Consider the following 27,053-nt stretch of genomic DNA (forward strand, 5'->3'; position numbering starts at 1 on the left):
TTATTTTTATTACAAATATTTGCACTGTAAAAAACAAACGAAATTGTATTTTTCAATTGCCCCATTAGAAGTACTGTAGTGCAATCTCTTAATCATGAAAGTTGAACTTACAAATGCAGAATTATGTACAAAAATACCTTCATTCGAAAACAAAACAATGTAAAACTGTAGCGCATACAAGTTCACTCAGTCCTATTTCTTGTTCAGCCAATCACTCAGAGAAACAAGTGTGTTCACATTTGTAGGAGATAATGCCTGCTTCTTGTTTACAGTATCACCTGAAAGTCAGAACAGGCATTCGCATGGCACTGTTGTATCCAGCTTCGCAAGATATTTACATGCCAGATGCAATAAAGATTCATATGTCCCTTCATGCTTCAACCCCCAGTCCAGAGGACATGTGTCCATGCTGATGACAGGTTTTGCTCAATAATGATCCAAAGCAGTACGAACTGATGCATGTTCATTTTCATCATTTGAGTCAGATGCCACCAGCAGACAGCTGATTTTCTTTTTTGGTGGTTCAGGTTCTGTAGTTTCCACATCAGAGTGTTGCTCTTTTAAGACTTCTGAAAGCATGCTCCACACCTCATCCCTCTCAAATTTTGGAAGGCGCTTCAGATTCCTAAACCTTGGGTTGAGTGCTGTATCTTTAGAAATTTCACATTGGTAACTTCTTTGCATGTTGTCAAATCTGCAGTGAAAGTGTTCTTAAAATGAACAACATGTGCTGTTTCATCATCCAAGACTGCTATAACATGAAATATATGTCAGAATGCAGGTAAAACAGAGCAGGAGACATACAACTCTCCCCCAAGGAGTTCAGTCACAAATTTAATTAATGCATTATTTTTTTAATGAGCATCATCAGCATGGAAGCATGTCCTCTGGAATGGTGGCCGAAGCATGAAGGGCATACAAATGTTTAGCATATCTGGCACATAAATACCTTGCAATGCCAGCTACAAAAGTGCCATGCGAACGCCTGTTCTCACTTTCAGGTGACATTGCAAATAATAAGTGGGCAGCATTATCTCCCATAAATGTAAACAAACTTGTTTGTATTAGCAATTGGCTGAACAAGAAGTGTAGGACTGAGTGGACTTTAAGTGGACTAAGTGGACTTTAATAAAGATTTTCATTATTTCGTTTTTGAGTGCAATTATTTAACACTTTAATGATAAAGAGAATACACTTTCATATACATTGGACACAATAATCCAGCTGATGCCTCACCAGTGCCAAGTACAGCAGAACATTTATCTCCTGTGACTTACATACAATACTCCAGTTAATACATCCCTGAATGACATTTGTCATGTATGCAACAGCATCACAATGTTGACTCATTCAGTTTGTGCTACTCTATAACCCCCAGATCCTTTTCTGTAGTAACTGGCTGGGCAGTAGTATTCTCCATTTTGTATTTTTTTTCCTTCCTAAATGCAGTACTTTGCACTTGTCTTTGCTGAGTTTCATCTTACTGATTTCAGACTAATTCTTCAATTTGTCAAGATCATTTTGAATTCTAATCCTGTCCTTCAAAGGGCTTGCAGTCCCTCCCAGTGTGATGTCATCTTGCTGGTAAGTCTTGCCCACATGCTCAGGGTTTAGCTGATTGCCATATTTGGAGTCGGGAAGGAATTTTCTTCCAGGGGAGATTGGCAGAGGCCCTGGGAGTTTTTTGCCTTCCTCTGCAGCGTGGGGCATGGGTCACTTGCTGCAGGATTCTCTGCACCTTGAAGTCTTTAAACCTTGAGTTGAGGACTTCAGTAGCTCAGACATAGGTCAGGAGTGGGTAGGTGAGATTCTATGGCCTGCGTTGTGCAGGAGGTCAGACTACATGATCATAATAGTCCCTTCTGACCTTAAAGTCTATGAGACCTAATTGTAGTGCACTGCAGTCTGGTTATTCTTGGCTAGCAGATGGCTCCCTTGGGGGCAACTGTAGCTAGAACATAGTTCTAGCACAGGAATGAAAGAAGAGAGACTCTGCGCTAAAGAAAGAAGAGGGCTTCTGTGGTTTTTACAATCTAAACTGGATTGAAAACACAACAAAAACAATAGCACATCTGCGTGGCGAGAGCAGTAAGGACTGGGATGGATTGCTCTTCCTGTGGGAATGTATGAATGTATTGATCTGCATGGTGAACAGATCAATAGAAGCTGTTTTGTTTTGCATATTTCTTGTAAGTCCCACTTTATAAATACTTAACTTTTTATTAATTTCAGTTTCTTTCTTTGGGGGTGTGATGGAGTCTGCTTACATCGCACTAGCCCAGACAGGGTTAAGCCCATATTATTGACAGTGGAAGTCCCACCTTCCCGGCGGGACTGGGCATGCTCCAAATGCTCTAGCAGTATAAAGGGAAGCCAGTATAAAGGGCCAGCCACAGCACCTGACTACACCAGGAATCAGAGCCTCCCCGGGTCTGTTTGAACTCTGGCGACTGGAGGAGCCACAGGAGGTGACGGGCCCAGCTGACCACAGAGAATCCGAAATCTCATGGGAGACCCCAACACAGACACTGGTAGGAAGTGACTCAGGGAAGGTGATGGAGTGGTACCTCCCACCCAGGAAACCTCAGCGTGTTTTGGTAGGACCCCCCGCTGAGTCAGTGGCAAGTTGCTATGCCACCATTAGGGCCCAGGGTAGGGGCCTGGTGGAGTTGGGTGGGCCTGGACCCCCTTACCGGGGCTGCCACACCCCTTGGTGGGTGCCCCACCCCCATAGACTCTGGCCTCTAGGCCCCACTGCCCCGCACCTAAGGGCTACTTGATAGACTCTGGCGGTTAGGCCACGCTGCCCTGACCCTAAGGGCATAAACCGTCACAGAGGGGAATTATGGAAAAGCTGTGATATAAGTGTTGTGGGAGGGATTTGAATAGATATGATCAAGTGGTCTAAAAATAGCAGACTTCTTCCATGCTCCCCTTTGATGCCTGGAACAGGCCCAAATGTGAGAGGGAGAAGGGATCCAAAGGAGCAGGGGGTTGGACTAGATGACCTCCTGGGGTCCCTTCCAACCCTGATATTCTATGAATCTATGAAAGGAAACAGGTAGAGGAGGAAGCTTTGTAGAAGATAAGGGAGCCATAGGGAAAGGGCAGGAGGCAGTGTAAGCATGTGTTCATGTAATAAATGCTGAGGTAGGAGGAGAGGGTTGTAGAAAGCAACTAACGGAAGGCTGAGGACAGAAGCAGGCCCTCTCTCGCTTCCTCGTACATACAAATCTGGCTAGTTGCTTTATCTGTCACAACCTCAACATTCTATCCCCTTGGTATTTCCTAGCTCACATCAATTTCTGAGTGTGTAAGTTAGACCATTGTTTGTCACCCCTGAATTTCACCCTTTATGACCAAAATGCATAATATATATAGTGTATGTTATGTTCATACAGTTTATATAACTTTTTCTGAATGGTCTAACCAATAAATAGTGATATTCTAAAGTATTCTTTGTCCAGGTAATAAGAACTATTGTATAGAACTGTAATTCCAGATTCATGTGCGAATTGGATTGAAGTTGGTTTTATTTTAAGTTTGTTCCCCCAAGTGCACTAGGAGGTCTTGTATACAGAACAGCAAAATATTTGTCTTCAGAAGGTAAGGCACATATGGCATTATCTTTTGGTTTAGTAGAGAGCAAAAGTGTTGCAAGCACCCTTTGCACAACACATTGCAAATAGTGTTTATATAATGCAAAAAGCTTGTTTAAAGGGGCACTGTCAGCTTGAAATCTGGGCAGTTTCAAAGAAATGTTTAAATGCTCCTTCAGTAACTATACCTGGCTTTAAGCTCTCCTGTCAGTTTTTGTAGTTTTGCAATCACATTTCATTTTTTTAACATTCTTTCCTATGTTGTCATATGAAAGGCCCGCCCACACAGGAAAAGCTGACTGATTGTATTGTGGAAACAGTAAAATTACTACACAAAAAGTGCTGTCCGGTGCACCAAATAAAGACATTGAAAGAGCAGGAAACTTTTTCTCTGAGCTCCTTAACTATAGTAATCTCAGGGTGATACTTGTAACTAAGGTAGGAAAGAAATTTAGACAAATGCGATTTCTACTTTGACTGTATCCCTTTGTAGCTGTTTGATTGACGTGCCCTATCTCAGCATTCCCCTTAAATAAAGGGCGGTCCAGCTGATCCAGAGGGATTGGTTGTAGGGGTAAATTCCTAGTTGCAGACCAGATATTCAGACTTCCATCTGGAAGTCCCTTCCTGAGTTGAGGGAAGCAAATGCAGGAGAACCTAGCTAGGTAGGATGACTAGATGTCTCGATTTTAAAGGGACATTCCTGATATTCTGTGCTTTTTCTTATATGTAAACTATTACCCCCCCACCCCATCCTGCTTTTTCACACTTGCTATTTGGTCACCCTATAGCTAGGCCTTTTAGAGCCCTTAGAAGCCAAAAGCAGATTTCTGAGAAGAAGCTAAAACAGGGAGTGGTGGACAGTGAAATCTCTAGTTTTGTGCTTTGAGATTGTTGAGTTTCATGGAGGCAAAATGGCCAGAAACCCTACTAGTTTGTTCTAACTGCTGCAGAAAACCTAGAAATAAACCCAAAATTCCCAAGGAGGCTCTCTCTACTAGAGACTCCTGCTAAATTCCCACCCAGCTGCATGGACCTTGACCCTGACACAATGAGATGGGGACTCAGAGCTGTAACTTCAAGAAAGTTGATGATTCTTGCCCCTTTTTCATAGAATGTAATATTCTGAGACGTTTTAATGTTACGGAGTTCAAGATTTTAAGTTTGTTTGTTACAGTCCAGTATCCTCTCTCATTTCTTCGGAGGGAGGCAAGACTCATCTGTAGGACACACACTACCGTTACCAGTGGCCTTGTTTGTATTTACTACTTAAAGAGAGTTGTCCCTAAGGGAGGGAGATCCTTCCCTGAGTACAAAAAAAACCTAGGCTTTGAATTTTAAATTAGTAGAGGTTTTTGAAACAAAGCTGTCTTTCCTCTCAGCATGCCCAGGTGCAGAACTATAAGCTGTTAGCCAAGAAGTCTCTGCTTCGGTTTTATTTTCTGTTACCAGGAACAGTCAGCCATCTGCTTGGTAAAGGAAGAGCTGTGCTTTGCTGCTTTTGGAAGCCAGGCTCACAAATACAGCACTACAGTTCTTAGCAGGTGATGTGTTCATATGGTTTCATATCACAAAACTGGTCTGTGACTTCTCAGATTTTTTCCAAGTTGCTATCCAGCCTTGTTTAGCTTGTAAGATCTCACAGGATCACAGCTTGTTGAGTGGGACTTAAACTATATATCTTTAAAGATACTGTCTATGGAGGTTCTCACCATTTCCTCACTAACGTTGAGACAGATGAACAGATTAGTCCCAAACTGTGGGGTGCAGCCTCAACTCATGCTACCACATGAGACATTTGCACCAGTAGAGAGCACCAGAGCCTGCTGCCCACTCCCCTTGAGTGCTATGCTAAATGAGGGTGCTTGGCATCTCCTCAGCATTGTGGAGCTTCTGGTCTTCCTTGGTATTAGAGCATATCGGGGGTGGGGGTGGGGGCTCCTCAATGCATAGGCATCTGCAGGAAAATGTCCTCTGTACTCCACTGTCTCCTGAAGAGTGCGGTGCTGGAGCTGAACTTGGTGCTAGAAAAGGCATTGATCCTTGAGAAAAATACCTGGATCATTTGCAGAGGAAGGGGTGATGTCTCATGAGCCTTACCTGGGTAGATGCCTCATTTGGAGGGGACTCTTCAAAAGTCAGCATTCCATGTACCTAGAAGACCACTGGGCTTCGCTACTGCTGACCCATATGAAAAGTGTTGCACTATCCCACAGGGCTTGGAGTCTCTTTGCACTCAGTATACAAAATAGGACTGAGTGGAAGTTGGGACTCAACAGAAAAAGCAAGTCTAGCCCCTCATGGGTCACTACAGTTGGAGCTAAAGTTGTGGTGATTAGAACGGTTGGAGAGCTTCTTCACTGCCTGCAGTCAAAAAGTAACTTCCTGCAGTGGAAGAACTCGAGTTTAGAGCATATACTACCTACAGGTTCTTAAGAGCTAATGGTATTTTCCAATGACTAATGTGAGAGGCACTAAACCAAGGAGTGTGGATATCATCAGGGAAACAGAATTGTGAGGCAAATAACTTTATTGATTTCATTCCCTAATAATGAACATGTTTAGAAGCAACCTTGTAAACAAACACCTTTGAGTTGACTATGTAAAGATGGATAAAAGGAGCTTCCTATTGAAGGAAAGTGCTGGGTCGCTGAATTCCTGCTCTTGGATCATAGAAATTTCTGCTGAAGCAGTCAAATCCAGAGTGGGACTGCAGCACTTTCAATAAGGCTTCTCTTACAGGGAAGTCTGAGTACCACATGGAGGGCTGGATGATGGATGCAGTACCTCTCTTCTAGGATTGTTCAGCATATGGGTTGTTCAGCATATGAAAAGGGCTAGAGTATGTTCACTTAAATTTTACTTTACTTTTGTGGCAAGGAGTGGGGGTTGGCCAAATCTTTGGATTTTAGCAAGCAATTGCCCCTCCTTAGTCTGATCTAGTAATCTGCATATTTGCTTATATAACCAGGAATATTGTGTACATCAGTTTTCATGCTCTCCCAAATCCATGCATTTTAGTATGTTTGTGGCCTAATACAATCTTCTGTGATAGGCAGAGGTATATCTGGCTGTAGTACTTGTTACACAGCACTGTAAATGTGCACGACCTTTTATCATACAGATGAAAATAGAGATGAAGATTTTTTTTAAATGACCAGTGTCTCCTTGAATAAAGCACACGGTGACTAGCTGGTGTGGAAATTTTTAATCAACAATTTTCTTACACCATCTAACAATGGAAGGCAAGTGCAAACAGAAAAGAAAATACACAGATGAAAATTGAGGCTTCCAACAGGAGTGGAAGAATAAGTACTTTTTCGTTGAATGTAAATAGGGCCATGTGTTTTCTTTGCCAGACGTGTATCTCTCAGTTCAAATCTTCAAACTTGCAGTGTCATTTCACTTCTAGCCATGCACCAATGGATCAAGAATTCCCACAAGGTTCTGAACTTTGCACTTTGAAACTGAAAACTTTGAAAAAAAGAACAGCTGTAGAAGCCCAGTTCTTCACCACATTTGCCAACCGATCGCAGACTGTAACGTTAGCCTCCTATTATGTGGCCTGGCACATAGCCTATGTGAAAAAGCTCTACTCTGAAGGAGAGCCTATAAAAATGTGCCTCACTGATGTGGTTTCAATCCTGTCACCATAGAACGAGAATCTAGAGAAGAAAATTTCTGGCCTGCAGCTTTCACGCCACACAATAGAATGCAGAATCTCCGACCTGAACAGTGACATCGAATTGCAACTGCACTCACAACTTCAGCTGTGTGAGTATTTGAGCATCACTTTGGATGAGTCATGCCATGCATAGAATAAACCTTATTATCGGTATTTGTCCACACTGTGTCTGACGACTGTGTTGTAAGGGAAGAACTCGATATCATGTCACTAAAGGACAGAACTCATGGATGAGATCTAAAGGAAGCGTTGATGTTGGTAGTTGTGAAAAGCCATTTGCCTTTACGAAGCTCACTGCCATTGCAATGGATGGGCTTCGTCCATGTGGGGATTTGTGAATGGATTAGTAGGGCTTTGTAAGTCTGATGAGAGCTTTCCCGAATTTTGGACATTTCACTGTATTATTCATCGGGAGCAACTGGTATCTAAAAATCTCAAATTTGATCACGTCATGAAACCTGTCTTGTACATTATGAAACTCATTCTCTCAAATGCACTCAATCAGAGACAATTTCAAAATCTAATTGAAGAACTGGATGAAGATGACTCCCCTGACGATTTGCCATTTCACTGTGAAGTTCAATGACTCTCGAGAGGTAAAGTTATTTCCCATTTTTTGAGCTACTGGAACCGGTAAAGTTGTTTATGGAGGAGAAGCACAGAATACACCCCGAGCTTACAGATCCTGGATGGGTTCTTGACTTGGCATTTCTTGCAGACATGCTGCTGCATTTGGATAAACTAAACATGGACTTACAAGGAAAATTCTGGTTGCTGTCTGATCTAGTGCAAGCTGTATTTGTGTTCATGAACAAACTGCAGTTGTTTCACAGACAAATGCTTGAGGGAGAGCTGACACACTTTCCCTCAATATCACAACTTCAAGCCAGATCAAAAGAAGAAGTGACAGAACCCCTAAAATGGAGCACAATTAGGTATGTGAGCATGATTAAAGATCTTAAGGATAGTTTTGAGGAAAGATTCCAAGATTTACAGCAGAAAAGACCTCAGATCAGATTTCTGATTGACCCTTTTAGTGCTGAAGCCAATTGTCTAAAGCCCCCTTTAGTCACTGATGAAGCAACATCCTAAATGGAAATAATAAAACTTTTGGAAGATGACAGACTTAAATCTGTTCAGAAGACAGAGGGGACCCTTACTTTCTAGAAATCTGTACCAAAGGATAAATACCCCAAAATCAGAAGTGCAGCCCTAAATTAATCTCGATGTTTGCCTCGACCTATCTTTGTTAGAGTCTGTTTTCTCAACACTCAAACATTAAATCCAAGCACTGATCCGTTTTGACAGACAGCCATTTAAAAGAACTGCTGCATGTGAGCACAACTGAACACAAACCAAACTTCAAGGGAATGGTTGAAAGCAAAGATTGCCAGAAGTCTAAGTAAAAGATTAAGTTGTTATTATTGTTAACTATACATTATAAATGTATAATAAATATACATTATCAACTTATATAATTATGTGTGCATGCATATATATATATATAAAATCATTACATATTATTGTGGCTCTTTGGCAATGTACATTGGTAAATTCTGGCTCTCTCTCAGGCTCAGGTTGGCCACCCCTATATGAGAGGAACCTTGTGGCAATCATTCCCAAGGTCACTGGAGACCAACTGCATCATGGGGCAAGCATACTAAAGTCTCCAGGGAAAGAATGCTGGCTCCACTGGTATCTGAGGACACTCTGCTGGCCAAATCTATAGATTAGCATTAAAGATGGCTACTAAAGAGAACAGTACTACCTCTTGGCAGGAAGTAAAGTGAAGCAGAGATAATTTGCTAATGGACAAGGAATTAGAGAATAAAGAAATGAAGCAGAAAGACTGTTCAGGTTGACCGAATGGTAGTACCTCTACTGGACATTTTAGTACAAACAAACTGATAGCACTTTTAGAGGCAGATCTTATGTTGTACCATCTTTAACAGTGCAGGTATTCAGGGCTTTGTACAATGATCTGCCCTCATTTCAAATATGTTTTGTTTTTCAAGCAGGATAAGACCAATTAACCATTTTATTACAACGATGATTTTAAAGAGAAATCATTTATGATACTGTACTAATGAGGCAAGAGAGAGCACTGAAAAGATGAGGGATGTGTTGATCTTATTTTAGTGATTTTAAAGATCCACACAGCTACATATATAGACTAAACTCTTCTGGGCAGGGAACCAAGAGAAGATTTTGTTCAAATGACTAAGTGATATTGGGTGCCCCAATTTTTGGGTGCTTAATTTGATTTTCAGAAAGTGCTGAACACTCACTCCCTGAAAATCAGGCCCCTTTATGGTGTCTTGTGCTGGACCCCTGGCTATGTCCCAGGCCCCAACCCCCACTCAACCCCTTCCCCCAAGTCCACACCCCCACCTCGCCTCTTTCCTCCCCTGATTGAGCTGTGTCCTCGCTCCGCCCCTCCCCCACGCCGAGCCTCCTGCACATTGCAAAACAGCTGATCGCAGCGGGTGGGAAGCACAGGGAGGGAGGAGGCGGCACTGGGGGAGGGAGGGGTGAGGCTGTGCACCATGTCCTCTCTCCTCCCCTCTCCCCCCAGAGCCTCCTCAACACTGCAAAACAGCTAATCGCGGTGGGTGGGAGGCACTAGGGGAGGGAGGGGGGCTGCATGCCAGATACTTACTCCTCTGCCCTTCCCCCCCAGAGCCTCCTGAATGCTGCAAAACAGCTGATCACAGCAGGCAGGAGACACATGGAAGGGAGGGCAGGGTTGCCAGTGGTTCCTGAGCACCCACCATTGGCTCCTAGCGGGAGCTGCATATTGTCTTCTGAAGAGCCACATGTGGCTCCAGAGCCACAGGTTGGCCACCCCTGCTCTCAAAGCATATGAACCTAAAGAATACCAGTGCAATTCTTTTTACTCCCAGTCATTCAGGATGTCTGCAGTAGCTCTTCTTCCCTCAACCCTCTTTGGAGTCTGACACTTCCTTTCCTCATCCTCACAGTCTGTTTTCATGCCTGTACTTGCAGTGCTGAGGAACATTGCACACAAAGAGGGACAATCATTTTGGCAACATACAAAGAATGTGTTCAAGACAAATTAAATTACTTTTTTTTGGTCTCACTCATTTGAAAATGTCTGTCTTCTATAGGGATATCAGTGCATGTAATGGAGCAGTAAGCTAGCCTGCTATCAAACAAGGAAAAGTGGTATAAATTAATTATCTTGCAAATATTTTGGAAAGTCAAGTAGTTCACTCATTTGTGCCGCTACATTTCCTATGTTTTCAGCTGAAAGAGCAAGCTGCTGTCTAAACTGTTGGCAGCTTTTTCAGATGAGACCAGCATTCTTCAAAAGGGAGCTGCCATTGTTATCTCTTGTATGTTATCTCTACATTGCCCTATTGTAAACAATATGTTTCTTTTCTAATAATAGTAGTATAGTGTTGGTGAAAGCTGTCGGCTTGACAGTGCTAGAGAAAGAAATCCTCTGTTTTATTCATGACAGATATGTCATTAGTGGCTGAACAAGCATATGGTTGCTATGCCAGAGCAGACTGGTTGTCCATCTAGCCCAGTATCTTATTTCCAACAGTGCGCTAAACCAGTTGCTTTACTGGAAACTTGTAAATCTCACCCCTTATGGACAAATTTAACAGTTGCATGGGGGTAAATTCACTCACAAATGTGTCCCTGCTCACATCTAAAGAGATTTCCTGTAAAGGAGGAGAGAATAGTTCCATACTTGGCCTCTCAGCTGAGGCTGCCAATGAAGCAGCCACTTGGAATGATGATGCTTGTGATGCAGACACTTAGGCCTACAACTTCAAAGCTATTTAGGTCCCATTGGGAATTAGGCATGTATCTGTGCCACCTATTATTAATATTATACAATGTTAATATTCTCTAGGTGGTTCATATCTTTTGTGTTTTCCATTTCTATGTTTGTACATTAGGGTTTTTTTTCCTTTCACTGCTTGTATTTTAAGTTACGTTGTCTATTTGTCCAAGCTACTAATTTTGAAAAACTTTTACATTCCAAATATACACTCTCTTCATTTAGAGGTGGACTCTGCCTTCTCTACAGCACGATGCAGGAGATCAATGGCTGTTGCTATACAAGAAGATGTCTTCCCCGAAAACATACTCATTGCTATTACACTGGGTTTCCACATCTAAAGTATCAGAGAAAGACTGGATAGTTCTGTTACTCCAAGTTCTCTATTGTGGGTCTGCTGAACACTTGGTAAATTAAAACTAAAGATTTGATCCAGCATATATTTCTGCAGTTTTCTGAGAATCACAGCCCTAGAAAGACCATAGATGCTTGCTTGCCTTTGAGACCCAATTTGTCCTATTCCTCTAGAAAGCAAAGAGTTCTTGGGGTTCCTCTGTTTATTCCTTCCCATCATCATATTGTTGCTCCCTTGCTGACCTCTGAAACAGTGAGGTGAGCTAGGGAGTCTGGTAACCTTGGACTGATTTCCTTCAAAAATTCTTTCCTGATGTTCACTCAGCCAGGAAACAGCCCAGGCCTGCATTATAATGTGAGCAAGTCCCTGCTGTTGTCGACTGGACACAGCCATAAACTGCACCAAGTATTGGCCAAATTCCAGTGGAGGCTTTTCTAAATCCTTCCTGCAGTTTCATTTGAATAAAACATTCTTCACATCCAGCTCTAAATGTTTGTATCATTGCTGTGCACTCATTCCACCCCAGGGCCAGCTGCATTTCAACAGTGGGTGATGTGATTCTGCATATTTCATACTTACATCTCAAGGATCATGATGCTAAATTAGTTAATGTTCATAAATCCCTTCAAGAATTTCATATGTAAATCATTTAGAGTCACATTGTACCTGGCATTTATGAAGGTGTGAAAATTAGGGGAGGATGTAAGTAGCCTTTTCTTTGCAAACCCTGGGCATGGGGTAGGTATAGCTGTATTACTTGCACACAGTGGAATGGAGGAACTATTCCTTCTACTCTCCTGGGTGTGTACGAAGTAATAGAGCCCTCAGAGATTTTATTGTGGATGCTTCCCTAAGAAAAGTAAAGCTTTATTTGTTTTTGTTTAGAATATGAACTCTTTTATTTTGATTATGTGCTTTGAAATTTTTAACTTGCAAAACGCTAAAAATGCACATCTCTGTTGACTTTATACAAGTCAAACCAATGAGCTGGCATCACACTCTAAAAACAACATCCCACTTTTATAAATAGACCTCGAGGTGTGTTGGAGAAAGGGATCATGTGCACTGAAAGAATATTTTAGTCTTGACCTGACAACAGCTTGTGATACGTCAAACTACCAGTTTGTAGATCTGCTAGATTCTTCATTGGAAATTGTATGAGCTCTCCCTTTTGTTACAATTATTGTACATTACAAGTTCATTTGTTTGCCAGTGTTTATTTTCAGTACAGATATTAATCAGGTAGGGTCCTATTCTGCATATATGCATATAATTAACATTAACAATGTGAATGGAACCACCCTCCTGCTTAAAGTTAACCAAATGTGTGTCTGTAGGATTGGAACCTTAGGTGATAAACTTTGCTTATCAGCTGTTAATCATTGTCCCAGGGCGGCAGTAGCCCTTTAAGAGTGATGACGCCAGTGCCCCCATGACAGAGCAGGGGACCTCCAGTTTGGCTATGAGAGAAGGTACCAGAGGAAGGGAGGATGGTCTGGTCTGAGAGTCATTTAGTCAGTTAAGAAGCAGGCAGGCAGTGATGGCTGGGGTTCTCAGCGCCTGCTCCTTGGGAACAGGAACAGGCTGAAAGCCTGGAGACCTGGGTAGTGGGAGAAGAAGCAACAAAAAGTTTCCTGGGACTGGCTGATAGTCCCTTAAGATGGCAGGTATTGGGAAGCTGCAAGGAGAAAAGGGTTTCTAGGGAGAGCTGTGCTCAGTTGAGAGAGCATAGGAGAATGCTGCAGTAGGCCCCAAAGCAGGAGGAATTGAGAAAGACAAAAGAGCTATAGCCCAGATGGGCTGAGGAACTGTTTGTTGGGTTTTGCCTATTTTTGTGAAATAAAACTGTCTGGAAAAGAGTTGCTGAGTGTGGCAGTGGGTCCCTCATGGGCTGGGGATAAGCCAGCACTCTACAGTCATCTTCTACCTTATTTTAATCTAGGGACTACCATGACTAGGAATCAACTAAATTCAGTTCTGGAATTATTACTGCTTATACATGGATTGTGATACAAAGACTCCAGCAAAGAATAAAGCTTCAGAGGATCAATCGGATGAAAGACTTTTTAGAGTATGCTTTGGCATAACTTAAAAATCTTTCCTGAGAAATCACAGTAAGTCCCAGCAGTACTTCAGAAAACACAACCCGTCAGGGCTTACATCATACACACAGAGATGTGGAGAAACTGGCAACAGTTTCTTAGCTACACTTCTTAGTACTTGAAATCTTCAGCTTTTGAGAATGAAGAATCTGAGTCTCTTTTCTATTTAACTCCAAGTCCATGTTCAAAAAACATTTTGACATTTTAATTGGATTTTAGTCCAACTGTGTATGTTTATTTTTAATTCCATTTTCTCTTTTGAGACCAATCTTAACAATTGTGGAATACAGGCAGCACTTCAGGAGTAGAAGTTGTTTATGAAGTAAGGGATTAATGCTGTTTTCAGTCCTGACAGTTATCATTCGTGTGGTGAGTGTGTGATTCTCTTTAAACTGCCCAATCCTATTGGTCTAGAGCTCTAAGCATTAACTGATTAAGCAATCTGATCACATGTTAATTCAACCTCTTTTCCTCCTAATTTTATTTATTTAAGTAGTTTGGTTTATAAAATATAAAAACTGTATATCCCATGCTCAGGACACAAAAAAGTAATTAATTCTCACAATTATGGAAAGTTGACCCCATCTCCCTACTTGAGATTGCAATCAGCTTCCTTTATAAAGCCTGATAGGTTTGGATGAAAAATTGGTTTGGCCTGAAAATTGCTAATTTACTCTAACACAATGAAGAATGTTTTCAGAACCTGTAACTCCAAAACAGAAGTTTTTTTAAACATAACAAACAAACAACCCTGATTCAAAATGGTGTTTTCGTCTAACATTTCTTTGTCTCCTTCTATTTCAAAAATGGGTTGTTACAAATCATTCTAACTCTCCTTGAAAACTCATGTGCCAGCTATATTTAAAAAATATAAGTTCTATTGCTGCAAAAAATAGAAGTTTTATTGTGGATAACTGTGGTCCCAATCCTGCTCATATTTATTTCTGTAGATGTTCTGGGCCCCATCCTGCCCCCATTTTATATTAATGGGAATGTATTCAAACTCACTTCAGTTGGCTTGTGACTGGGCCTATCAATGGTTCACTGTCAAACTGGGAAGACATATCTAGTGAGGTCCCAGATCTGTCCTGGGTCTGGTACTAGTGAATATTTTAATTAATGACTTGGATATTAGAGTGGAGAATATGCTCATAAAATTGGAACCCCTCCCAGCTTGGTGTCAAGCATTCTGGAGGATAGGATTAGAATTCAAAATGACCGTGATAATTGAAGAATTGGTCTGAAATCAACAAAATGAAATTCAGTGACACAGTACAAACTACTACACTTAGGAAGGAAACATCAAACGCACAAACACAAAACGGGGGATAACTGGCTAGGTAGTAGTACTGCAGAAAAGGATCGGGGGATTATCATGGATCAGAAATTGAATATGAGTCAACAATTGGACATGGTGAAAAAAGCAAATATAATTCTGTAGTGTATTAATAGAAGTGTTGCATGTAAGAGAAGGGAGGTAATTGTTTTGCTGTACTCAGCACTAGTGAGGCCTCAGCTGGTGTGTTGTGTCAAGTTTTGGACACCATACTTTAAGAAAGATGTGGAAAAACTGGATAGTGTCCAGAGAAGAGCAACAAAAACGATAAAAGGTTTAGGTAATCTGATCTAGGAGGAAAGGTTAAAAAAACTGAGCATGTGTACTCCTGAGAAAAGAAGGCTAAGGGGAGAACTGATAACAGCCTTCAAATATGTTAAGGGCTGTTATAAAGAGGACTGTGATCATTTGTTCTTCATGTCCACTGAAAGTAGGACAAGAAGTAATGGGCTTAACCTGCAGCAAGGGAGATTTAGGTTGGATATTAGGCAAAGCTTTCTAACTATAAGGATAGTTAAGTTCTGGAGCATATTGCCCAATTTGTGGAATTCCCTTCATCGGTGGTTTTTAAGAACAGGTTGGACAAACGCCTTTCAGGGTGGTCTAGGTATACTTGGTCCTGCCTCAGTGTAGGAGGATAGACTTGAGGTTCCTTCCACCCCTACATTTTTACGATTTGACACCTCCTCACCCCCACATTAATGAATAGGGGGGCCTGTATCATTCCTGCCACTTCAGTTTGGCAGCTGCTCAGAGATGGAGTCTTAAAGCAGCTCCAACAAAAAGGAGATAGGCTGTATTGGGCCATTGTTCTGATTTGGTCTGAGGGCTGGGAGTTTGATACAGGCAATGCAGAGTACATTTTTATATGCTGCGTGTAAATAATCCAAACCAGCATACCCACTAACTCTGAGTTTAGTCATTTATTCCTTTTAATGTAAACAAACTCTTATCTACTTATCAAGAATTTGTATTAGTTTTCTTGAGAGGTGCAGTGGTGTCTTGTGGCAAATTTGGCAGTCTTGGATTCATTCTAATTAATTCTCTCTAATTTGGCATTCCGTCAAGCCGTGTAGGCAATGCCACCTGATTGCAGAGTGTTGGATGGTTTGAAGCTGGAATCCCCAATCGTCTCTGCAGGGGAGCACCCCCTAATCCCATGAGAATATTCATAAACACTCTTGCAAGTGGAAACTCATTTCTGGACTTTAATCTGGGTTCTTCCTAAGTAGGGAAGAGAGAGTTCCAAAGACAGCAAGGGCATGACCATTTCTAAGAAGAGCAGATTTGAGAAATTCTTCTTGAAAGCATATGTTTGCTAAGATGCCTGACAAGCTTGTATCTTTTCCTTTCCCCCTCAACCTTGATGCTCTGCCTTCCTCAATTCTAAGGGGAAATAATGGTACTTTTTTTGTTGTTGTTCTCAGTAAGCAGATTTAATATCCTGGGAATATTTGTGTTCCTGTCCAGGACTTTGGAACAAGACACTGTCCCCACTGGGAACTTGACCCTGAGAAAAAGCCTAGGGAGAGATTTGGGGCTGAGTGCTACTTGACGTAGGCTAGGAACTGTGAGCAAAGAAAATATCCTGTTTGTCTCCTCCTGTGCATGAGGAAACAGGACTTTGTACAGTGTTTGTAAATAAACAGGATTGCAACAAAGAAATACCTGTCTCCATCATCTATTTCTCCTCCTAACTGAAACAACCCACCAGATTGTGAATTTTTGCTAGCCACTCAGGTCGAAAAGAGTCAATACTGGTGCTAGAGGTGGGATCTAGTTTTCAAGGAGAGAAATTATGAGCTAGTACTTTTCTTCTCAATTTGTAACCTACAGAGGCCCAAAGGGGAGAGTTGGATTGTCTCAATTCATGTGATATAAAACCCCACTATCTTTCAGGGGAAAACTCCCAGGGAGGCTTTTCTGGCTCAGTTCAACATCAAAACCCACATGAATGTCTGGGAAGAGGAAGGGGGGATGGATTAGAAGCCAACATGAATGGTCCATCTCTGATATCTACCCCCAGAAAAGAGACAAGAGTTATCCACACCTGGTAGAAGCTCTTGACATGTCTGGGGCCAGCAATCAATTTTGAGCTGGCCAAGGCTCCAGCTAAGGGCTAGAAGGACAGGGAAAGAAGAGACTTCATCTGAATTGGCAGAGGGCTTGCAGACACCTGTGTAACTGGCATATCCAGATACCAATGAGGACTGGATATATTGGCAATGGACCAATTTGTAAACACTCAGCTAGACTTGTGCTTGCAAATCAAGATCAGTGAGGGAGACCAAAGACACTAGAGGAAGCTACGGAATCAACCATAGAACTTGAATCTTTCCATGCAGCTGTATACCAGAAGAGGAAGTCACTAGTGAGGAAGATGGAAGCTGATTGGCATGAATTCTGCAAGTACAGATGTGTATCGAATATGTATGATAGAAAAGGGGATTCCAATCTGGTTTATGAAATTTTTGAACAATTAGAAAAAGTGATAAATTCAGTTTGTAAAACAAGGGAAATCAGCAATAATTCAAAAATTAAGGGAAGCAATTCAGTTAAATGGTACTGCTGGAACTGTGAAAAAATTGAGAACAGAAAGGAGGATTATTATAAATATAAGGCTGGCCAGGACAAAGTATCACAATTCCCTAGTGAAAACCCCTCTCCCAGTTTGGGAAGTGAGGGGAACCTAAACTGAAGGGACAAAGCGTGGAGGTCCAAGAATCAGCCCTACAGTTGTTTTAGATCTGGGCCATAAAACAACAGTAATGAGAATTTGGTAATTGAATATGTAATAGGATCTGTGAAATGTGTGGGAATAGTGGACACTGGCTCAAACACAAGTTGTTAAACCAAACGTGCTAAAAAGGCTAAGGAATCAATAGGTGATCCAAAATTGAACCATCTAAGGAGAAGCTAAGTGAACTTCTACTGGGTGAAATGCAAGCAGGATATAGAAAATTAGTGCAGGAAATATGATGCTTGTGTAGCAAAAAAGGGTCTCTCTAAGACTGGGAGAGCCCATATGTGGCAGCATCTCATTGAGGCACCAAAGGAGTGCATTACTGTTGATTTGCTCTGCCTGAGACAGAGACTGGCAATCAATATTTGCTGATATGGACTGTTTCACATAATGGCCTGCAGCTTACCCAATAGCAAAGATTTTAGTGAATGAATTCTTCACCAGAGTTGGGATTCCAGGTGTTATTGGCTTTATCTCAGGAGAATTTAGAAGGGATTTGAAGGAAGTTGGGTTAAGGGCTAACTTTTTTCCATTGGCTTTTCCACATTATTCAAATTGCACGTGGGTATCAACAGGAGTTGCTGAAATGGCATTGAATATGGTTTATCTTTATCTATACTTACAGCTAAACTGTATCCAGCATCAGTTCAGTGGCACTCATTACTGACGTCCATTGTCAGCAATAGGTATTTTTTTCTGCTGTAGCTAAGCTCTGAGCAATCTCTAATGCTGCAGATATTTATTGCTATTGACTATAAACCAGTAATTGTGCATTCCTAATATTTTCTGTTCCCTTTTTAATAGTTAAAGGCAAATTTCAACTATAGGATTTTCCTGTTTGAGCAATATTTTCTCGGCTTTAAATCCTTAGCATTATAACTCCTTTAAGGAGGTATCTTCACTCCCACTCCTTGATTACATTTCCTAAAAGAAGATGAAGAGTCAGGAGAGGATTCACTATAGAAAATTTAATATCAGCTGACCATGCCATTTGTATCAAAAGGGATTAATACTGTAATGTGAAGAGCAGGTTCTCTCTTGCCTTCCCACAAGAGCACAAAACCAGTCAAAATAACTCAGCCACACAAATATGCCAATGTATATTACCAATTAATAATTGTAATTTAAACTACATATTTCTGAATTATTATGTGTCCTTTAAACTTTGGTTCTTATACAGGCTGGGTGAGTTTAGAAGGATGCTCTCATCTCTTAAGAGTGGGTGCAGTGGCTGTGCTGTAAGGATGAATGAGATATAGCATAGTCACTCCATGCACTAGGAGGGATTAAGTTAGCAGAGATATCTAGTCTCCTAAACTGGGCAGGGTTCCACATTAATTTATGAGTGCGGGCAGTAAAAGTTTAAAATGTTCTGGTAACATGACTAAGAAGATTTAGGCCCTCTTTGTATATTAGATTATTTTTGATGGTGCTATTTTGTTTCTATGTACACATGTGTACATGTTTTACACATGTAACCCAGTTATGATTCCCTGTTTTATATACCTGCCCCTCTACTTGACACCACCAACCCAAAGCTGCTGTGACCTATTCTTCTGCTGTAACTGGCCCCAAAGCCCTGAAACTAGGCTAGGTTCAGAAGCTAGCTGTTTTATATATATTGGTACTCGGTAACTTCTTATTCTCCTCTACAAGGAACTATTATTGTGTAAAAATAAGTAGCACTAATTGATGTTAAAATACTAGTAATAGTCATATTATTATGTATTCAGACTATCAGATTAGAATTAATTAGGAATAGGCAAGGCCAGGGCCAAACAAGAAAATGGAGTTATATACATGTATTGCCATGTTTAGGAACAGCTAAGAGCAATAATTTATACTGAATTTCTCCGAATCCTCTAATGTCCACTAAATTGTGGATTATGTTGCAGGTACCTGAATATATTCATCAGGAGGAACCCAGGTGTCTGCACTGAATGTAAGGAAGAATGAGACAAGGGATAAAAACACCAGGTGGTGCTCAGATGGTTTAGGAGGCTCTAATCCAGTGGTGGGCAAACTACGGCCCGCAGGCCACATCCGGCCCACCAGCTGATTTAATCTGGCCCTTGAGCTCCTGCTGGGGAGCAGGGTCTGGGGCATGTCCCACTCCTGTGCTCCAGCCAGTGAGCGGGGTCGGGGGCCGCTCTGCACGCGCATGCCGCAACTCCGCACAGCTCCTGGAAGCAGCGGCATGTCTGCCCTCCAGCTCCTATGTTTAGGGCCAGCCAGGGGGCTTCGTGCACTGCCCCCGCCCCAACCGCTGCCCTTGTAGCTCCCGTCCCATTGGCCGGGAACTGCTTCCAATGGGAGCTGCAGGGGCGGCGCCTGCGGACGGGGCAGACGCCTGGCCGTGCCTCCATGTAAGAGCCGGAGGGGGGCATGTTGCTGCTTCCGGGAGCTGCTTGAGGTAGCACCACCAGGAGCCTGCACCCCTGAGCCCCTCCCGCACCCCAACCCCTTGTCCCAGCCCTGATCCCCCTCCCACCCTCTGATCCCAGCCCAGAGCCCCCTCCTGCATCCCAACCCCCTCATCCCCAGCCCCACCCCAGAGCCCTCACCCCCCAATACCCCAACCTCCTGCCCCAGCCTGGAGCCCCCTCCTGCACCCTGAACTCTTCATTTCTGGCCCCACCCCAGAGCCCCCACCCCCAGCCAGAGCCCTCACCCCCTCTTGACCCCCAACCCCAATTTCATGAGCATTCATGGCCCGCCATACAATTTCCATACCTAGATCATACCTAGACTTTTTTGGGTCAAAAAGTTTGCCAACCCCTGCTCTAATCCCTGTTCAGAATGGTAGGATGGCAGTGTTCAAACTCTTGAGTCAGGCTCCCTAAATTCTTCCAATTGGTTTGTAAAATGTGAGGTTTGAAAACCATAATCCATTTCAGGGCCTTTGATTTACCATTTGGTTTTTGAGCCTGTAGGCAGGGATACTGCAACCATTTGTATAGTAGGGGGTGCTGAGAGCCATTGAACCAAACCATACATCCTGTATATGATGGTAACCCCTTCAAGCTGGCCCCCGCCCCCCCGTTCCAGCCTCTGTGCCTGTAGGGTAGAGTCAGCTCACGTTTTCAGGCCCGTCTTCCTAACCACAGGGCAGACCTGTACCAGGGCTTTTCCAAGGTGACAGCTCAAGTGCAGGAGTGCAGACGCTGGGGCTGCTGGACAAACACCACCCATCCCACAGTTTGTGAACAGGGTGACAGCGGGCTGGGCCGAGGGGGGTGCAGCCTCTGTTGACGGGGCGGAGGGTTCAGAACCGGGAGGCTCCACTCCCGCCGCTGAGTGCCTTGGCGCAGGGATGGAGGGAATGGATGAGCGGGTTTCCTTTGCCATGGAGCGATGGGGGGAGGGGGCGGAGGCTCAGCTCTCCTGCTGGGCCCGGGCTCCACACGGCAAGGGGCGGGCTGGGCAGCGAGAGAACGCCGCCCTGGCTGGGGAGCCCTGGCTGGGGAGGGGGCGAGGCGCTGCCCGCCGCACAGGTGCGAGGGGCGGGGCCCTGCCTCCGCGGGCGGGAGGGCTGGGAAAGAGGTGCATGCCGGGAGTACCGACAAGCGCTCGCAGCGCTTTCCTCCCCTCTCGCGTGTGACCTCTTACCCGGCGGCGCAACGCGGAAGTGCGATGGCGGCGGCAGCCGAGGCAGGCGGCCCGGGGTCCCAGCCCGCTGCCCAGCGGAGGCTGCGCATCCTCTCTGGCCACCTGCAGGGCTCGCCGGCGAGCCGGGCGCCCGAGGCTGAGCGGCTCCTCTCCCCGAGCCAGTGCGGGGCGGGGGGCGCAGCTGAGCGGCCGGTCGCATCCACCATCCCTAAGAAACGGTGAGTGGGGCGGGGCCCCGGGGAAGGCGCCTCTTGGCAGGCCGGCGGGGGCGGGAGGTGTTGGCGGAGAACAGTGGCCCTGGGGAGCGGCGCCCGTGTCGGGGGTGTACTGGGTATCTCGGTTTGTCGCCCGTGTGGAGATAAAGGCTGCCTGGGAGGGGCAGTGGGTAGACGCGGGGTATTTGGAGGATTCATGTGTCCAGGTGAATTGATGAAGGAGTTAATTAGGGTGGTCCCCTCGGGGAGGGGGCGTAGGGTTAACCTGAGGCGGGGAAAATGCTGGGTTAGAGGCGAGAGGAGCCCTGTCGTTCTGGAGGAAGCTTGGAATGAATGAAGGAACCGTAAGGATTTTCTCTGCTTGCTGGGGCCATGGGCTGTAGGAAATCAAAGGGCCTAATTTTCTCTCTTTCTCATCTCTATTCCGCTAGTAAGTGGAATACTTATGTAGTTATTCAATGTAGAATCTGAGTGTGTTTATCAGATTGGCCAAGGGAGCAGATCCTTGATGTTGGTAAAACAGTTAAATCTGGTGGAAAGTGGTGTGTGTGTGAAAACTTAGGACTAGTCTATGTTAGAAATGTTACAGCTGCACTGATGCAGCATGTAATAACATAAGAATGGCCCTACTGGGTCAGACCAAAGGTCTATCTGGTCCAGTATCCTGTCTACCGACAGTGGCCAATGCCAGGTGCCCCAGAGGGAATGAACTGAACAGGTAATCATTAAGTGATCCATTCCCTGTCTCCTATTCCTAGCTTCAGCAAATGGAAGCTAGGGACACTATCACTATTATAGTTTTGGCCTTCACAACATCCACTGGCAAAGAGTTCCACAGGTTGTCTGCTGAAGACGCTCTGTGCTGACTGGAGAGAGCTCACCTGTCAGTGTAATAAAACCACCTCTTCTGCTGTCATAGCGCTGTCCACACCAACACTTAGGTCAGTGCAACTTGTGTAGTTCAGGGAGGTGGCTTAGTCACATCCTGTGTGATGTAAGTTATACGGACATAAGTGGTAGTACAAGCCTCAGTTTTGTTTCTTCCTATGAGTTTTTCACTGTCCAGTTCTGAGTTATTTGCAGTTTATACCTGATGTAGATACTATAGAAGAAACTTGTTTTCATATACTGGCACTAAACTATGGGCTTCTGGAGTTAATAGCTTTGCCATGAGGCTGAAGTTGGTTCTTTATATGTGGTTTTGAGTTCTTTATTTCAAGAACAACTTAAAAAATAGTGTAAGGTTACCGTTTTCCAAAAACATCACCATAATGTGACTAAATTGTTATAAAAGTCATACCAGTAGTATTGGGTGGAGGCATTTCAGTTTCCAAATGGTCAGTGAATGATATTTGAAAAGGTGCAATTCAGTACTTGGTGTAACAGTCAAAATGCATCAGGTTTTCTTTCAACTTTCTACCATGCACAGAAATTGCTGGAAATACAGAAGTTGAGAATCAAACTTTTGTGTTTTTTTGTGATCAAACCTAACTGGATATGTAATAAGTAAGAGGAGGCGTGGGTCACCATTAAAGGTATGGTTTCAGAGTAACAGCCGTGTTAGTCTGTATTTGCAAAAAGAAAAGGAGTACTTGTGGCACCTTAGAGACTAACCAATTTATTTGAGCATGAGCTTTCGTGAGCTACAGCTCACTTCATCGGATGCATACCGTGGAAACTGCAGCAGACTTTATATACACACAGAGAATATGAAACAATACCTCCTCCCACCCCACTGTCCTGCTGGTAATAGCTTATCTAAAGTGATCATCAGGTTGGGCCATTTCCAGCACAAATCCAGGTTTTCTCACCCCCCACCCCCACCCCCCCCCCACAAATTCACTCTCCTGCTGGTGATAGCCCATCCAAAGTGACAACTCTTTACACAATCACCAGCAGGAGAGTGAATTTGTGTGTGGGGGGGTGGAGGGTGAGAAAACCTGGATTTGTGCTGGAAATGGCCCAACCTGATGATCACTTTAGGTAAGCTATTACCAGCAGGACAGTGGGGTGGGAGGAGGTATTGTTTCATATTCTCTGTGTGTATATAAAGTCTGCTGCAGTTTCCACGGTATGCATCCGATGAAGTGAGCTGTAGCTCACGAAAGCTCATGCTCAAATAAATTGGTTAGTCTCTAAGGTGCCACAAATACTCCTTTTCATTAAAGGTATGACTTTTTTCATAGAAAATTCCAGTAAATGTCATGGAAGAGATGTGGGAAAATAAGGATGTGCCATGGAAAGGGGGGGGAGGGGGCTGTGTGCATGTGGAGGAGGAAGTTGTGTAGCATGGGCTCTTGTCTTTTGGGGGTGGGGGTGGCTCTGATTGTTCTGACTTGGTTCCTGTGGCTGTAACACCAGTCAGGTGTGGTGTGTCTGCTCTTCTGTAGGTGGAGGGAAAGGAGTAGACTTGATTGGTGTTATGACCTAGTCCACTGGGTCACAGTGCCAGTCAAACTTGGCCCTCTGCCCCTGTATCTACACAGAGCTGGATGCGCAAAACCTGAGTGGTGCTGCAACACCCGCAGGGGAAAGGAGCTGCCAATGTGGTGGTCACAGACGTTATTCAAATTCATGATTACTGTGAACACATTGACCTCTGCACCAAATGGTAGCCTTAGTCACCACATTTGTACAGTTGACATAATCCATTGCACTTGTTTACTTTGACTCTGAAACCGTAAGTTAAAAGAAAAGGAGTACTTGTGGCACTTTAGCGACTAACAAATTTATTTGAGCATAAGCTTTCGTGAGTTACAGCTCATTTCATCAGATGCATTCAAGAAAGCTTGTGCTCAAATAAATTTGTTAGTCTCTAAGGTGCCACAAGTACTCCTTTTCTTTTTGCGAATACAGACTAACACGGCTGCTACTCTGAAACCTGTAAGTTAAGTTGCTGTTTGATATTTTAATTGAGCAATTGTTGCTGATCATTGGTGTTGCCTACATTTAAGCATTCCTAAGGACTTGTATATAAGACCCTCGTAGACTCTAAGGCCAGAAGGGACCATTGTGATCACCCTGTCTGACTTCCTGCAGGTTTCCGGCCATAAGCTTCACCCACCCCTTCCTGTAATAGACCTGTAACTTCTGGCTGAGTTATTGAAGTCCTCAAACCATGATCTAAAGTCTTCAAGTTACAGAGAATTCACCATTTACTCTAGTTTAAATGAGCAAGTGACCCATGTCCCATGCTGCAGAGGAAGGCAAACCCCCCAGGGTCTCTGCCAATCTGACCTGGGGGAAAATTCCTTCCTGACTCCAAATATGGTGATCAGTTGAACCCTGAGTGTGTCTTGGAAATCCACCAGCCAGGCCTCTGCAAAAGAATTCTCTGTAGTAACTCAAAGCCCGCCCCATCTCTGACTATTGGCGATTTTTGCTATTAGCAGATTGTCTACAATGGTAAAAGGCCCATCTCATCATACTGTCTCCTCCATAAACATTCCAAGACTGAGCTTGATACAAGTTAGGTTTTTTGCTCCCACTGCTCCCGTAGGAAGGTTATTCCAGAAATTCACTTCTCTGATGGTTAGAAACCATCTAATTTCAAGCCTACACTTGTTGATGGCTAGTTGATATCTATTTGTGCTTGTGTCAAATTAACATTGGTAGGCCAGAAATCTTGCTGCAAATTTTATCTGGGCCTGCTAATGGGTTCTGAAATACTTTGTCGTCCTAATGTGATATGAATACTGTGATCCTGGCAGACCAGATGCCAGTCCATGCCAAGGCCCGTGGCCCTCACTGAACTTTGACAATGCTTAACTAGAAACCAGTCTGGCTCACCTCTGTTAGTATTGTTAACAAAGATATTCGTTATAAGTAAGGCTGCGAGTCTGTCAAGGAAGTCATGGATTCCGTGACCACCATGACTTCTACAGCGGCTGATGCTGGCTCAGAGGCTGCCCTTTCTGAGCAGCAGAAGTTTGGGCATGTGGGAGGGGGCTTAAGGGCAGGAGGTTGGGAAGTGGGGGTGCTTACCTTGGGATGGGGGTCTCCCACTGGCATGGCCCCCCTGCAGCTTCTAGGCGGCGGAGAGGCTGGGGTCTCTGCGCTGCTTGTTCTAGCAGGTCTCACCCCTGCAGCTCCCGTTGGCTGCGGTTCCCGGCCAATAGAAGCTGTGGCTTGTAGTGGGAGCAGTGGAGCCTCTGCCCTGGCCCCTGCATCTGTTGCCTAGGAGCTGCAGGGACATGGAGCTGGTAGAAAGCCCCTGCCAGCCCCACCAATCCTCCCTCCCCCAGCACCAGCAGGGGTCCTGTGTGCTTCGTGGGGCCACAGGCAGTTGCCCTGCTTGCTACCCACTAATGCTGACCCTGACTTTTATATGAAGAAAAACAGTTGTTGTGGCACAGGTTTTTATAGCCTATTGTGGGGGAGAGTCGGCTTGGAGAGAAAAAGACTGAGAATTCCAGTGTAAGGGACCGTCTCTCTCAAAGGCAGGCTTGCCTGGGTGGCAAGAGAGACTAGAGTGCCAAATAGTACAGTTCTTGACTCCAGTTTAAGGCTGTTTATAGTGCTTTATGAGTTCACACTTGTTACTTGGTGAAATTTTAATTATAAAACACAAGTTTGGGGTTCATGTCCTGTTTCCTAACAGTCTGCCCTGAGGTTGGCTGACACTCCAGGCAGCTTGACAAATACACCATCTTTCTTTCCAGATACAGAACAGAAATATTTAACACTCTTGCTTTCATGCATCATAAATGCTATTACCATATTAATTTACCAATGTGTTTATATTCTTGCTAGGGTTTCTTTTGTTCTTAATAGACATTAAATCTACATCTGATTGTCCTTAGCCCTGCTAGTCATGGATTTTTCCATATCTTTAGATTCCCTTACGAATTTTCTACACTTCATAACTTCTAATTTGTTGACTATCTATTTCCCATATGTTGCTTTTTTATTTTTAATTGCTGCCTTTACTTTTAGCCAAAGTTGTCTTAATTCTTGATTGTGGACTCGTGGCTTGTAGGCCACCTAATAAATTCTTCTTTTTATTAACTCTCCCAATTTTTTTCCTGTATGTTTTCTCCCCCAATCAGTTTAGCTCATAATTTTCTTTAACTTTGGGAAAATGCTTCTTTTGAAGCACCAAGTGTACATATTACTGTTGGAACTGTCTTCTCTTTCCCCATATTCAGTGTAATCACTTCATGGTCACTGTTCCCTGAACAACCATAGTTGTCCAGTCCAATGCTTTCTTCATCTTTATCCATCATAAAGAGGTACAAAGTAGTTACCTCATGGTGGGTGCAATAATACTTGTTAGAAAACTATAATCTACAACTTTCTGTGTGTGTGTATGTGCGTGCGCCTTTCTCTCTGATCCTTGTGTATGCAGTGAAAGAAATGAAGTGCACATTTACGTTGGGAGATCCAGTGTACCTAACTTCATAGCCTATACAATGTAGTAATGTTAATAGCAGGGTGGAATGTATTTAAAATGTAAAAATTAAAAATCTGATTTAGATGTATGTTAACCTATATAATTGCTTAAATAAACATGTATAGATACACTGTATCCTCTTGGTTGGAAGAAAGAAGCACCAAATATATTGTAAAAGCTATATTTAATTGAAAATCAACACA

At 43.5% G+C, this 27,053-nt stretch overlaps 1 protein-coding gene across 15 annotated transcripts in view; it reads left to right on the forward strand.

The window, feature by feature from the left end:
* Positions 1–27,053, forward strand: part of AGPS (alkylglycerone phosphate synthase) — a 180,230-nt gene that overhangs the window by 21,583 nt on the left and 131,594 nt on the right. For 4 of the 15 annotated variants that reach the window (XM_073305975.1, XM_073305964.1, XM_073305977.1 and 1 more), the window contains exon 1: positions 21,200–21,461. The exons of 4 other annotated variants lie outside the window; for them this stretch is intronic. In XM_073305975.1, coding sequence (XP_073162076.1) covers positions 21,268–21,461 — 194 coding nt within the window. In that variant the 5' untranslated portion in view covers positions 21,200–21,267. Of the gene's footprint in view, positions 1–21,198; positions 21,462–27,053 lie in introns of those variants that run through there. 7 more of the 15 variants (XM_073305968.1, XM_073305974.1, XM_073305981.1 and 4 more) reach the window with 5 other exon arrangements.

The sequence above is a fragment of the Lepidochelys kempii genome, chromosome 11 (assembly GCF_965140265.1).
Source record: "Lepidochelys kempii isolate rLepKem1 chromosome 11, rLepKem1.hap2, whole genome shotgun sequence".
Lineage (NCBI taxonomy): Eukaryota > Metazoa > Chordata > Testudines > Cheloniidae > Lepidochelys > Lepidochelys kempii.